At 37.3% G+C, this 15,051-nt stretch overlaps 1 protein-coding gene across 1 annotated transcript in view; it reads right to left on the bottom strand.

The window, feature by feature from the left end:
- Window positions 1–15,051, bottom strand: part of CACHD1 (cache domain containing 1) — a 231,714-nt gene that overhangs the window by 94,595 nt on the left and 122,068 nt on the right. The window contains exon 3 of the mRNA XM_043878816.1: window positions 11,308–11,456. Coding sequence (XP_043734751.1) covers window positions 11,308–11,456 — 149 coding nt within the window. The remainder of the gene's footprint in view (window positions 1–11,307; window positions 11,457–15,051) is intronic.

Consider the following 15,051-nt stretch of genomic DNA (forward strand, 5'->3'; position numbering starts at 1 on the left):
CTTCCAGCCCAAATCTCCAATAAAATCTAGGGGTTAAGTCATATCCAACTCTTTTGTGACCCCATGGACTATAGCCCACCAGGCCCCTCTTCCATGAAATTTTCCAGATAATACTGGAGTGGGTTGCTATTCCCTGCTTCAGGGCATCTTCCTGATCCAGGGATAGAACCTGTGTTTCCTGCATTGGCAGGTGAATTCTGAGCCACCAGGGAAGCCCTATACTTCCTGTCTACAGGTAATATTCTATGTAACCCACCCACCACCCAGGACATCTTTTGTTTTCCTACAGTCTTTCCTCCAGGAATTACCACTTTTCTCCTAGATTATCAGAATGGCTCAACATGACAAGCAACTAGTCTCTCCACCAAAATTTATCCTTCACTTGCCAATGATTTAATCTGCCCAAATTTCAGACCTGATCACAGCCTTTCTTTGCTTTGAATCTGTTTACAGATGGAAATCTGTCCAGTAGATCAAGGATTCTGAGCTCACCACATTACATCCCTTGTTGGCTATTTTAGCAGTATCTTCCCCTCTCAAGTTATTGATTGCTTTATGATGCTTTGCTGTTTTCTGGTCTGAAGCATCCTTCTAGATCTGGCTGCAAGAATTCCACTCTTGAAGACCTCAACTACCACTCTTCAACCAAACTACAGAGACCTCTATTCATAATCACCCTTTCTTCAAAAGAGTCTTCGGGTTTTTTTGTGACACTTGACATAGCCTACTTAGTTTACTCTGCATCCTCTAAGCTCCTAAAGGTACAAACTATTTTGTTCATCTTTACCTAGTGTCTAAGTCAATGTCTGGCACCTTAACTGCTTTGAACATGACACAGACAAGTTGAGTTGAAAGTGATACATACACAGATATTTTCTGTGCTTAAACTCACTCCATATGCAATTTATCGGTATTGTTATAATAACTATTCATGTCTATTATTATTATCAGTTCAATTAACTAATAACTGGGATAACTGAGTCAATAGCAACTTAAGTTTCCCATCAGAGCTTAGCACAATGGAATAATACTCAAGTGAAATTGATGACTACCATGAAGGGGGATAAAAGTACTTGAATTTCTGCCTAGAGTTAAAGTATCTCAGTAATTCTGACATCATCATCACTACCTATACTCAAACTAAAGACCAGCTCAGGTTTCTTACCACGCATGAACTCTCTCCACAAATATATATTAAGGACCTGTTCAAGCCAGGTACTGAATACAAAGCTGACAGGGTCCCTGAACCTTGTTACAGGGTCCCTGTAAGGGCACAAAGAATAGAAATATAACTTAGAACCTGGTATCAGCCACTCTTACAATTACCCAGAATCAATCTTAGCTACCTTCAATTCCTTCACAGCCAATACCAACAGACAAGTTCAGGCCCCTCTTGTTCTTGGCCTACGTAAATGAAATCAGACTAGGTCTTCGGGTTATTACATGGCAAACAAGTAAAATCTCCTTAAAGAGGATCATCATTTCACTTCTTCTCTAAAATGTTAAATTCTCTCACTCAAACAACTAGTATTTACTTAGTGTCTACACTACGGTACTCAGACGCTCAGTCACATCTGACTCTTCGCGACCCTATAGACTGTAGCCTGCCAGGCACCTCTGGCTATGGGATTCTCCCAGAAAGAATACTGGAGTGGGTTGCCATTTCCTCCTCCAGGGGATCTTCCTGACCCAGGGATCGAATCCATGTCTCTTGTGTCTCCTACATTGGCAGGTGGGTTCTTTATCACTGAGCCACCTGGGAAGCCCGACTGTGTTAAAGACACACGGCAGCAAGAGATGAATTGTCCTTCATTTCATTTACAAAGCTTAAAGTCTCCTGATAAAGTTCAGTTATTCAGTCTAGTATCTGAGGTTCTCTATGATCTGATATTAATTCAACTTCTCAGCTGCCTTTTCCATCACTTTTCCCAACACAAGATCCTCATCAGTGCTCCTGGCCAATTCCTTCTGTGGGGTTTTCTTTAAATTGACCTTCCTCTCCTGGAAAGCTCTCCCTCCATACCCCTATATGTGAACATTCTTTTCCCACACCAAGACTCAGCTGAAATGCTTCTTCCAAAAACCGTCTTATAAATGTTTAAGTTCAGTTCAGTTGCTCAGTTGTGTATGACTCTTTGCGACCCCATGGACACGCCAGGCTTCCCCGTCCATCACCAACACACGAAGCTTGCTGCTCAAACTCATGTCCATTGAGTCAGTGATGCCATCCAACCATCTCATTCTCTGTCGTCCCCTTCTCCTCCCACCTTCAATCTCTCCCAGCATCAGGATCTTTTCAAATGAGTAAGTTCTTCACATCAGGTGGCCAAAGTATTGGAGTTCAGCTTCAACATCAGTCCTTCCAATGGACACTGAGGATGGATCTCCTTTAGGATGTACTGGTTGGGTCTCCTTGCAGCCCAAAGGACTTTCAAAAGTCTTCTCCAACATCACAGTTCAAAAGCATCAATTCTTCAGCACTCAGCTTTCTTTCTAGTCTAACTCTCACATCCATACATGATTACTGGAAAAACCACAGCCTTGACTAGATGGACCTTTGTTGGAAAAGCAATGTCTCTGCTCTTTAATATGCCATCTAGGTGGGTCATAACTTTCCTTCCAAGGAGTAAGCATCTTTTAATTTCATGGCTGCAGTCACCTCTGCAGTGATTTTGGAGCCCAGAAAAATAAAGTCTGACACTGTTTCCCCATCTATTTGCCATGAAGTGATGGGACCGGATGCCATGATCTTAGTTTTCTGAATGTTGAGCTTTAAGCCAACTTTTTCACTCTCCTCTTTCACTTTCATCAAGAGGCTCTTTAATTCTTTGCTTTCTGCCACAAGGGTGGTGTCATCTGCATATCTGAGGTTACTGATATTTCTCCTGGCAATCTTGATTCCAGCTTGTGCTTCATCCAGCCCAGCATTTCGCATGATGTACTCTGTATATAAGTTAAATAAGCAGGGTGACAATATACAGCCTTGACATACTCCTTTTCCTATTTGGAACCAGTCTGTTGTTCCATGTCAAGTACTAATGGTTGCTTCCTGACCTACATAAATGTTTATTTTTTTAAATTAATGAATGAGTAATGTAACCTTTGTAGGTCCTGTTGCATAATATCATCTTTCCCACCCCCCACCCCTCCCCAGATAGCTCAGATAGCTCTCAAAAGCATGAAGATCTAGAATTTACAAATTTGGGCAGCAGGAAAAGTTGTCCATAATGAACCTTGAGCATTGGCTCTGGAGTATAGTTCAAACTGCTTAGCTTACAGTTGATGAATCTAAGGACTAAAAAGGTCAGGTGAATTTTCTAAGCTCACACAGCAAACAGGTAGAGGAGATGGACATTTGGTCTTAAGACCATATTCCTTTGATATAATCTATATCTCAGCTAAATTGAAAATGAAAGGGAAAATATCTTTACCACTTAAGATATTTTTTGCTACCATGGTAGAGGCTGAATTGATTTAAAAATGAAAAAAAAAGAGGCTCACCTCCTTTTCAAAATGAAACAAAGCTCATGTTTCAGTTCAGTTTAAAAAAAAGCAAATGGAAGACGATATGGAGATTCCTTAAAAAACTAGGAAAAAAACCACCATATGACCCAGCAATCCCACTCCTAGGCATATACCCTGAGGAAACCAAAATGGAAAAAGACACATGTATCCCATTGTTCACTGCAGCACTATTTACAATAGCTCGAACATGGAAGCAACCTAGATGTCCATAGACAGATGAATGGATAAGGAAGTTGTGGCACATATACACAATGGAATATTACTCAGCCATAAAAAGGAATATCTTTGAGTCAGTTCTAATGAGGTGGATGAACCTAGAACCTATCATACAGAGTGAAATAAGTCAGAAAGAGAAAGATAAATATCATATTCTAATGCATATATACAGAAGCTAGAAAAATGGTACTGAAGAATTTACTTACAAGGCAGCAATGGAGAAACAGACATAGAAAATAGACTTGTGGACATGGGGAGAGGGGACGAGAGGGTGAGATGTATGAGAGAGTAACATAGAAACTTACATTACCATGTGTAAGATAGATACCCAATGGGAATGTGCTGTATGTCTAAGGAAACTCAAACAGGGGCTCTGTATCAACCTAGAGGGGTGGATGGGGACGGAGATGGGAGGGAGGTTCAAAAGGGAGGGAACATACGTATACCTATGGCTGATTCATGTTGAGGCTTGACAGAACACAACAAAATTCTGTAAAGCAATTATCCTTCAATAAAAAACAAATAAATAAAAGCAATCATAAACTGTGATCTGATGCTCTGAAGTCCCTAGAGGATCCTAAGGAGAGTAATACAGGAATCTGAACATTCTGAGTCAACATGTGAATCATCAAAATTAAAAATAACTCTCTGAGTAACTTATTTCTGGTTCCCATGATGTCAACAATACTTGAAGAACTTAAAATGTGAACATACAAATGCCTTAATGCCTATTCCCACAATAACTATTCAGTTAGCCAACATTAACTGAGTGAGGATAAGAGAACTGACTTCTACTTGGAGACACAAAAAAGAATAAAAATCTGAATTCATCTTCCCAGTGTTTCCTCCCTGGTTTACCCATTGCACTCTTCCAGTCTTCTTAAATAAAGACATTGAAAATAAAAAATAAGAACACCACCAGACAGGAACACCTACAGAAGAAACTGAGGAAGGGAGGAGGAGAAAAATGGAATTAAAAGATGTCAAAGACAAGATTATTGACTGGCTTATAAAAAAAAATCAAGGGTTAGTTGACTGAACAACAGCTTCAGATGTGCACAGCACATTCCCATCTCGGTGGCAGGTTTCAGAAATAGATATTTTTGGTATATGTAAAAACTGATTATAAATGTGACAGAACAAACATGTATGTTTAAGATGGCATATCAGGGAATGCACATGGATAAGACATTTATAAAATTTATTAACATTATATAGTCTTCTCAGATTGGGAGTTGCAATCACATGCTAATGTGGGCCAAGTAAGTCATGAAAGTTAGGGGAATGGGTTGGGTGTGAAGCAATAGGGAGTAGTGAAGACTGTGGTGAAGGGGAGAATACAGACCCTGTCTTTAAAGGGAGCTGCTCTTCACAGGAGCTGACTATTGCCCAGGGGAATATGGACTCACCATTGTCAGATCTTCTGAATTTAGAGAGAACAGAAATTTGATAATTCCCCCAAAGTTAAAATGTTGCCAACAAATTAAAAAACTTAAATTAAAAAATCTTTAAAACATCCTGTGGGGCCAAGGAAAACACATCTGTAGGTGAGATATAGTCATGAGCATTATGATATGTTTGTGCATCTGTGTAATCTTTGCAAGGGAGCCCAGGATCTTATGGGCCCTCATCACTTAACCCTCTAAAACACAAAGGGAGCTGTTAATTAAATTATATGAGTAAACAAACTCATTCTCAAAATTATGTTGTTACAGTAATACCATTGAAAATGCATTTGCTGTAGATTAAGTCATAGCCTGTTTCCCCCTCACCCCCCGGCATTAGAGAATATTAATTCTTCAGATCATTCGTTCAATAAATATTGATGGAATATCAAATCACTATACAGGACTCTGTACAAAATAATTAATTTCCAGGACTCCTGAGTAAGAAAAGTTGACCAGTCTAAGAAGGAAAGTATCAAAATCATCTGAAAAATCAATTTTCTGCTGCTTTGCAGGTTCTGTCTGTAGTCATCATAGTATAACCTTCAGGGTGTATTCTGCAGAATATTCTATAAGAGAATATTCTCTCTCTTCAGAACTGGGCATTTTATCTTATTTTTTAAAAAAATATGCATTATCACCAGACTTCCTGGTGGTCCAGTGGTTAAGACTCTGCATTCCCACTGCAGGGGGGCATGGCTTTGATCCCTGGCAGGGAACTAACAGCCCATGTGTCCCATGGTGTGATCAAAAGAAAAAAAAAAAAAAAGAAAGAAAAACCATTATCAAGTTTTAGTGACAAAAATCATATATGGATTATACATCAGTAAAAATAAAATTCTAGGCCTAAAAAATAAAAATTAGTAATTAGATAAAAATCAATCATAAAAATATTGACCAGGTAACTAACTTGTCTTTAATAAAATTGGAGAAGCAAGGTCAATGGGCTACAGACACAGTGTTAGTAATAAATACCTCAAGCACTCTTGGGTCAGTGTTACATTTTTAAAAATGTTTACAGGGCCTAAATATTTAAGAATGTTGTTTATGTCTGACTCTTTGCAACCCCACGAACTGCATCACGCCAGGCTTCCCTGTCCTTCACTGTCCCCTGGAGCTTGCTCAAACTCATGTCCATTGAGTCAGTGTTGCCATCCAACCATCTCGTCCTCTGTCGGAGTCTCCTCCAGCACCACAGTTTGAAAACATCAATTCTTTGGAGCTCAGCTTTCTTTATGGTCCAACTCTCACATCCATACATGACTACTGGAAAAACCATAGCTTTGACTATATGGACCTTGCCAGCAAAGTGATGTGTCTGCTTTCTAATACACTGTCTAGGTTTCTCATATGTTTTCTTTTAGGGAGTATGTGTCTTTTAATTTCATGGCTACTGTCACCATCTGCAGTGATTTGGAGCCCAAGAAAATTAAATCTGCCTGCTTCCACTGTTTCCCCACCTATTTGTCATGAAGTGATGGGATTGCATGCCATGATCTTAGTTTTTTGAATGCTGAGATCCAGATGTAAAACTAACAATCCCTTATTTCAAGTCCAGTTGCTTATATTTATTGTAATGGCAATATTATCATATATGCATGTGGCCAGTTCATGGGTATAAAGAGTTTGCCTTATAGAATGGTAAAATCTTACAATTTAGAAGGATTTTTCTCAACAATCTTCAGACCAGTTCTCATTAACTTCAGTAGTTATTATGTCAATCATCTTTAAGATTACATTCACTTAATATTTTCATTTAAATTAATGCATTTTAAAATTTAGGTGTATTTATTTTAAAAAGAAATTTTATGTTATTTCCATAAGAGAAAAAACATTATCATGACATAGAGGATAATATAAACTGTTTTTAGTCATGTTCTTAAATTGCTTCCCAAGACTGTCAGTTCTTCCTATCTGCATTTAATGTAGACTTTTTCAGAAGGATTGAAATATAAGAAAGAAAAAAAAAAAAAAGAAAAGAAAAGAAAAAAAAAAAAAAAGAAATATAAGAAAGAGAACTGAAAATGTCCTCAGTAGGATAACACAACAGTTAGAAAACACAGATTAAAGCATTTTATGAGAAACTGGAAAAGGGGCAACTAAGGATTTCTACCCTGGTTTACAGCAATAACTTACTATTAACTCTTCCCATATTTGAACCTTCATTAAAAAGGTAAGAGGCCCTTTTAATTTTAATAAGTGTTTGTGATTAGTCAATGGCTAGAAAAGCATTAGCTCAGTGTTCACTGCAAAAATTCCTACATACATTCTCTGGGAAGAGAGGCTTTTGCTAAGCCAAGAAGACTCTAAGAGAAGGGTAGTTGTCACTTGCCATTTTCAGCTGCAGACGGTTGTGATCAGATCTTTGTTTAAGATGTCGCTAGAGGGAACATGTTTTTTGTCATCCATATATCTTCTGATTGCTCAGCTTTATCATGAGAACTGCTCTGGTTGTACAAAATTCACCCCAAATGGCAGTTCTTGGCTCTGTCAACTACTCCTAGCAAGGAGAGAAGACTGCATTGCAGCTCCACAGGGTTTCCATTCTGCATTCATCACAAGTTCAGCATTTAGAGGAGTGCTAACCTGCTTACCCAGCATATCAGGAGTGTAATTCAAGTCTCTTAGATGTCAAACTGAACTAAAGGAGAGATTCCTGGAGGGCAGAAACTACACTTTATAATATTTTATTATATTCACTTAAAGGCAGATCACTGGTTATTGCCTAACGTCTGGGTGACCTGCATTTCAGACTTCAACCCTTATCTCAGCATATTCAAAATGTAAATCACTGTCTTTACTCCAAAACATTCTGATGTAAGTCTTTCTAAACCTTCAAAGTATACATGTGTATAAGCATGTATTGCCATTTTCACAAAGCAGAAAATTCTCTTCTATGGCATGGTTACATCTTAAGTTATCACTTTTATGAATGGGATATAATTTCCTTAACTAATCTATTATAGAAATTGAGAATATTGTTAAATATTCTCTATTCTAAATGACACTACAATGACTTTTTAAACAAATCTATCTTTACAATCATGTCATTATCCCTTGAAATATTCCTCCAAATGACTAGATCAAACAAGATGCACATTTTTTAAAAAAGAAAATTGAAGTATAGCTGATTCACAATATTGTGTTAATTTCAAGTGTACAAAGTGATTCAGATATGTCTTTTTTTGTGATTCTTTTCCATTATACAGGCTATTAAAAGATATTATGCTATACAGTAAATTCTTGCTGTTTATTTTATACATGGTAGCATCTCTTAATTCCATACTCCAAGTTTATCCCTTTCTCCCATTCCCCTTTGGTAACCATAAGTTTGTCTTCTATGACTGTGAGTGTATTTGTTTTATAAATAAATTCATTTGCACCATTTTTTTAGATTCCATTGTATAAGTGCTATTGTGTAGTATTTGTCTTTCTCTAACTTACTTTATTTAGTATGATAATCCCTAGATCCAAGAGGGACACCTCTTTTCCCCATTCCATGCAGCTTGCAGGGGTCTTAGTTTCCTTAGCAGGGGTCAAACCTGTGGCCCTGGAAATGGAAGTGTGGAGTCCTAACCACTGGATGGAAAAGGAATTCCCCAAGTTGCACACAGAATCCTTTGTGAAGCCATCCATCTGGTATACTTCTCTGCTTTGAGGAACCACAGCACCTCTCTGCTGTGTCACAGTTTGCCCTCACTATTTAATTATGTTCAGTATTTGGTCCCACTCAATACTAGTTTAATTTCTTAACCCTTAACTCATCCCCATATTCAAGTCATTTCAGATTCCAGCACATAGTAATCAAACACAATTGAGAGGCACTGGGATGAAAATGGCTGAGCTGTAATCCGTGCCCAGAACAGCAGGGGAGGCATACCTACTAACAACATGTGATCCATTCAGTTCTGCACTGTAATAAATGTGACGAAAACTCACTATGGGAACAAAGATGAGGGAGCAATGAATTCTTCCGGGGCAAAGGTAAAGAGGGAGGGGGGGGGAAAGAGGTTATAGGAAGCTATGGAGTGAGACAAATGGTTACACTGCTTGTTGAAACATTAATAGAAATTCATGAGGTGGGAAAAAAATGGAAAGGTGACATATGGGGCAGATTTACAGGTAGACATCAGTCAATTCAAGCTTTTTGTTTCACCTAGAGCCATGTTCCACTTAGAAATTTCATGAAGCTCTCCCATCTTTTGAGGCAACTTCTGCACTATTGACATTTAGAGTCAGATAAGTCTTTGGAGGACTGTCCCGTGCATTGTAGGATGATTACAGCATCTCTGGCCTCTCCTCACTAAGAGCAACCATTTCCACCTTCCAACTGTGACAACTGGCAATGTTTCCAGATGCTGCCAAATCTCCCTGGGGGTGAAGGGGAGTGGAAATCATCTTAGTGGAGAACCAGTGTTTTAAGTGTAATTCTAGCTGTAAGGACTTCTCCCTTACAATCCTATCTTTTTTTTCTCAGTCAGGAAATGATTTTTTTCCTTTGGTTTAAAGCCCAATGGACTCTTATTTTATTTTTAGATTAGAGGCAAATTGTTGAAAACATTAAGTTACTGATGCCCTGACTATAAAAAAAAAAATCTTCTTTGATCAAACCTAATAAAAAATGAAATGGTCACTATGATAGGAAAGTATATATTTGCTCAGAACATTACAATTTGCAAAGTACTTTCTTATATGATTTCAAAAAATGTTCACAACATCCTGTGAAATATCCATTATTATTTCCATTCTAGGGATGAAGAAAGGCTCAGTTAAAGTTGTCATCTGAGACCACCTGAATACCAACTCCTAGAGTTAAGATTCATATCTGGAGAGTCTCACTCCAAAATGTACATTCTTTCTATTTAGGTTAGTAAACAGCTAGTATGAGCTTCTCTAGGTTGCACACAGGTAAGCCAGAGACAAAGTCTCATCTTAACATCACACAGATGGAGAAATAAAATGATCTGAGGATGCTCGGTTACCTACATAGCCCACCAAGAAAATATAATAAGTAAAAACTTCTTTGTAGGAAGCAAAGCATCATTTAACTAAAAAAGAATTGTGTTGTTTCCATCCTTTGCATAGCTTTAAGAGCACTTATTATGCAAAAAGAAGAGTGATACATACTAGATACGGTAACTTTTACACTCATAATTTTAGAGTATGTTAACTTATTTTAGTCATTCTAAATAGTCAATTCTAACTTGGTATAATGAAGATTATTATCCACTGATAGAAAACTGTGTATAAAAATAGAACACTAAGTAACTAGATTATGGTTACACAGCTAATTAGAGACCAAGTCAAAATCTTTGTACCTCGAAATAAGTGTTCTTTTCTATACAAACAATTTCCAGCATCATATAACCCTATACCCCTCCAAATATAAATATCACTGTGCTTCCCTGGTGGCTCAGATGGTAAAGAATCTGCATGCAATGTAGGAGACCCCGGTTTGATCCTTGGGTTGGGAAGATCCCCTGGAGAAGGGAATGACTACCCACTCCAGTGTTCATGCCTGGAGAATTTCATGGGGAGAGAAGCCTGGTGGGCTACAGTCTATGGGGTTGTAAAGAGTCAGACACAACTGAGCAACTAACACACACATATGCCAATCAATAAAATATCCTCAACCAGATACAAATATCACTATGCCGATAAAAATATCCTCAACCATTCTGTTTCAATATTATCTGAAGCCACATCTACCTTGGTAGTTTTAAGGACACTAAAAAGGATGAAGTGGCAATTTTTGCTACTCATGTGTCAAAGATAAAAGGCATTCCCTTAATTTAGGCAAATCAGCTCAAACAGTGAGACTATCTTATTCATGACCCACTAGTTAACACATGAAAAAATGTTTGCAAGTTTCTAGACTTAGTCAACTCTGGACTCAATATTTGATATTTTTGAACCTAGACTCCAGCTTGACAAAAAGGTGAGCAGGGAAGAGCTAGGAATTCCTGGATATAGTCACTTCTTTAAAAATTACTTATCTATATAAAAGTAAAGGGCTTATTTAAGATAGGAGTATATTTTGCAATAAACAAATAGGTATTTTAAATATGAATGGAAGGCAGTTCAATTCCTGGCTTAAGCAACAAAAAATTCCAAGCCTTACTCCATCATGGAAGGTGGGATAGTACAGCAGTCTTGAATCGCAGTTAGGGGAGAGGTCAGGTGAGCTGTGTAGGATGCTTCTACAACTTGCTTATTCCGGTTGACCACATCCAAGTAACGGTTGAACTTCTCTCGGATTTTTTTGGCTAGCTGTGGGATAAGAGTAAGCAAAATAAATCAAAAGACCAGGACAGTAACCAATTGTACTTTTAACGATACATTAACTTGTCACAAGCTGCCTATATTAAACTTCTGGTAAAACAAAAACATATTCAAGTCTTATTTCATTATGTAAAGTTAAATAAAAATTGCAAAATACCCAAAAGTCACAGAAGGATATTTAATCTGTGGTAAAGTAATAACTTCTATCTTATAATAGATAAAGATACATTAAGAACTACTCATGTGTTCAAATTCAGATAGAGTAATACTGATCCATAAAAATGCCCTGGGTGGAGAAAACAGCCTATTGAAATTATTGTCGACATGGCAGTGGGTGTTAGTAGTTACAGAGCAAAATAGTGACTGAAAGAAAAAAATGCCACTATTCTTAGTTCTGGATTCACACAGATTTTTAAGGAGGAAAATACATGAAAGGAAATGATAATCAGTATTTTCTGTTACACAACTCCAGGGGGCACCATTCACAGCCTTCCATGTGAATGGAGAATCTCTGAAGTTATACAGTGCAGACATCCATACAAAATAAAACATATATAGTTAGAAATGGACTTGTATTTGGTCTGTTATACCTTTAACATGGGCAAATGTCTTTCTTAACAGCTGTGAACAGAACACTATATTATAATACACTTTCATATGGGAATAGCAAAAGCAAATTGCTAAGCGTACTGCTTTTTCCTCAATTGTCCCCACCAAATATCACAGCTTAATTACAGATCTCCAAGGAAAACAGTGTTGTTTTTCTTCCCCTTAAACAAAATGTTACCCAAATGAAATGACTGATAGAATTATAGTTAATTGGTTTTGTAGAGCTATTCATTACCAGCACACTAGAGGAGAACTAATCATCTCCTTTGGGTCATGCATTGCACACAGTCCAGTAGCTTACAAGCTGAGAACATGGAGCCAAATCAGAATATCTTTTTATTCCTTTCAAGTTGCTTTTAAATTTTGATTTTGTACCAGTGACACTTGGGCACTTTCAGAGTTTCAATTAAATAACTGAGGTTCTCAACCTTGTTAAATATTGTACACACTATAAAGTTTAGAAAATGTCCAGACACCAGAAAAAGAGTACAAGTGTAATGTTTAATATGATAATAGGTTGCTCAAATTCATTTCAGCATTTTCAAAGGAGGAACTGTGTGTCTTAAAAACTAACATGCCCACCTGTAATTCAACTCCCTGAGTTAAGAATTTTCACTATTTAAAAAAAAAAACACAACATAATTCTTGTTGAGGTCTTTGTAATAAAATGTGCAGACATGGTTTAAATGTCCCAACTTAACGGAGACCACTGGTGATTTTGCCTCTCGGGGGGCGCTGGGCAAAGTTTGGAGACAATTTTGGTTGTTATAATTTGGTGGAGAATGATACTGGCGCATGGTGGGTGGAGGCCAGGATCCTCCTAGATGTCCTGTGATGCACAGAACAACTCCTGGTAACCAGGAATTATGTGTCCCCAGAAATCAACAATGCCCCATTTGAAAAACCTAATGTAGAGAAAAATCAAAGATAATTAGCCCAATTTGTAAATCCAGCCAATAGGTCCCAAACTATTCTTCTAGGTTAGTTTTCCATGCATTCAAAATGATACCTTAAGGAGGAAAAAAAGTGTAAAGTATTTCAACATTTACATATTTCTATTTCATTCTTTGGTTTTCCTTTCCCAAAGTAACATGAAAGAAGCCATCAAATATGCCCATAGTTCTTCAAAATGTAGCCTAAATACAGAGATACACCATTCATTATCAGCAGATATGCTGTTAGGTTTAACAGCAGTTTGCACTAATCCAACAAACCTTTTTTTCTAGACTCTCACATTTAATGGGCAGTTGAGGATGAGAGATAGCAACAGTGTTAGTTGCTCATTTGTGTCTGACCCTCTGTGACCCCACAGTTGTAGCCTGCCAGGCTCCTTTGTCCATGGGATTTCCCAGGCAAGAATACTGGAGTGGGTTGCCATTTCCTCCTCCAGGGGATCTTTGCTACCCAGCAGTTGAACCTGGGTCTCCCGCATACAGGCCGATTCTTTACCACTGAGCCACCAGGGAAGCCCTGTACCAGTTCAAGCTTAAAAACCTAACGTATATTCTTATAGTGCTCTGCACTCTTCCCTTATGCTATCATCTGTTTGACATCTGGTTACCCCACTAGACTGCATGCTCTGTAAGGGCAGGCACTACATATGTTTTTGTTCATCTGTATTTTCATCAACTACTATACCGCCTAACATTGATGGCAGACAAAAATAGTTAATGAATATTGATTTGCATGGTGTTGATTCAAAATGTGCAAAAAATGTATAAGACTTTTTTTAAATGTAACTTTTTGTTTAGTTATAACTGAAGAAAAAAACTAATGAATAATGACTGTCTACATTAATCACCCATACACATATGTCAAGTAAACAGTTTACCAAGATTTTATGGCCATTTTTCTATGCAATATATTTGTTATATTTATTGAAATGCAATTATATGTTCATTAAATCTAAAAATAAATAATTTGCACTTACAAAAAAAATTTAATAAAGGTAAAAAAAAATTATCCTAGAGAATCATCAACCTTATCTTTTGGCCTAAGGATCACAACCTCTTTAAAAACGTGGGATACTTACTTCAAAAATAAACATGTATTTCTGAATCTCCATTAAGAACAAATTCTATCTTAAAGTTTGAAAATAAATATCACTAATATCCCACCTACAAGTGTAGTTCTTCACTGCCCTTGGGAACAAATCTGCTGTAACAGAATAAAGTGTGCGTGCAAGGACTGAAATTCCAAATAACATCGTCACAAATTCACGTCCAAAATGAAGAAAAAAATGCAAACATTTCTCTTTCTCTCACACACATTCAAACATACAAACAAATACTTAAGAAGTACCCAAGTGTCCCTTCTACACATTTAGAGAATTCTAACTTTAAAAAAGTCAGACCCAGCTCATCATGATATTCTAATCTGGCTCATTATTTGTAAAAGGCTAAGAATGACTCTTACATTTTTAAATGAAATTTTAAAAAAATATTTTGTGATACTTAGTAATTATATGAAATTTGAAACTCAGTGATAAAGTTTCATTGAAACACAGTAATTTGTTCACCTATCATTTCTGGCTGCTTTTATTATGCAATGGCAGAGTTAAGTAGATGGAATACAGATTGTATGACTTGCTTTGCTGTAGGTATTAATAGAAGTCAGATGATCTAACACATCTAAGATTAAGCCGTAACTCGAGTAATTTTATAAAAAAAAATTTGCTCTGCATTGAGAAGTGAAGGTCCCTCTATTCCTACTGCTTGAATCTGGGTAGGCTTATGATGGCTTCTACCAGTAGAGCACAGAGAAAGAGACACTATTTAACTTGCAAGGCTAGGTGATAAAGATAAAGGTGCCATACAGCTTCTGCCTGTCTCTCTTGGAATGCTCTCAACCACCCTGCTGTAAGAAGTCCAAGACACATGGAGAGGCCACAGTTAAGTATTTGCTTGGCAGCTCTAGCTAAGCAAGCCTTCAAGTCATCTCAGCCTGGCTCCAGATATGCGTCAAGAAGTCTCTG

Source organism: Cervus elaphus, chromosome 20 (assembly GCF_910594005.1).
Source record: "Cervus elaphus chromosome 20, mCerEla1.1, whole genome shotgun sequence".
Classification (NCBI taxonomy): domain Eukaryota; kingdom Metazoa; phylum Chordata; class Mammalia; order Artiodactyla; family Cervidae; genus Cervus; species Cervus elaphus.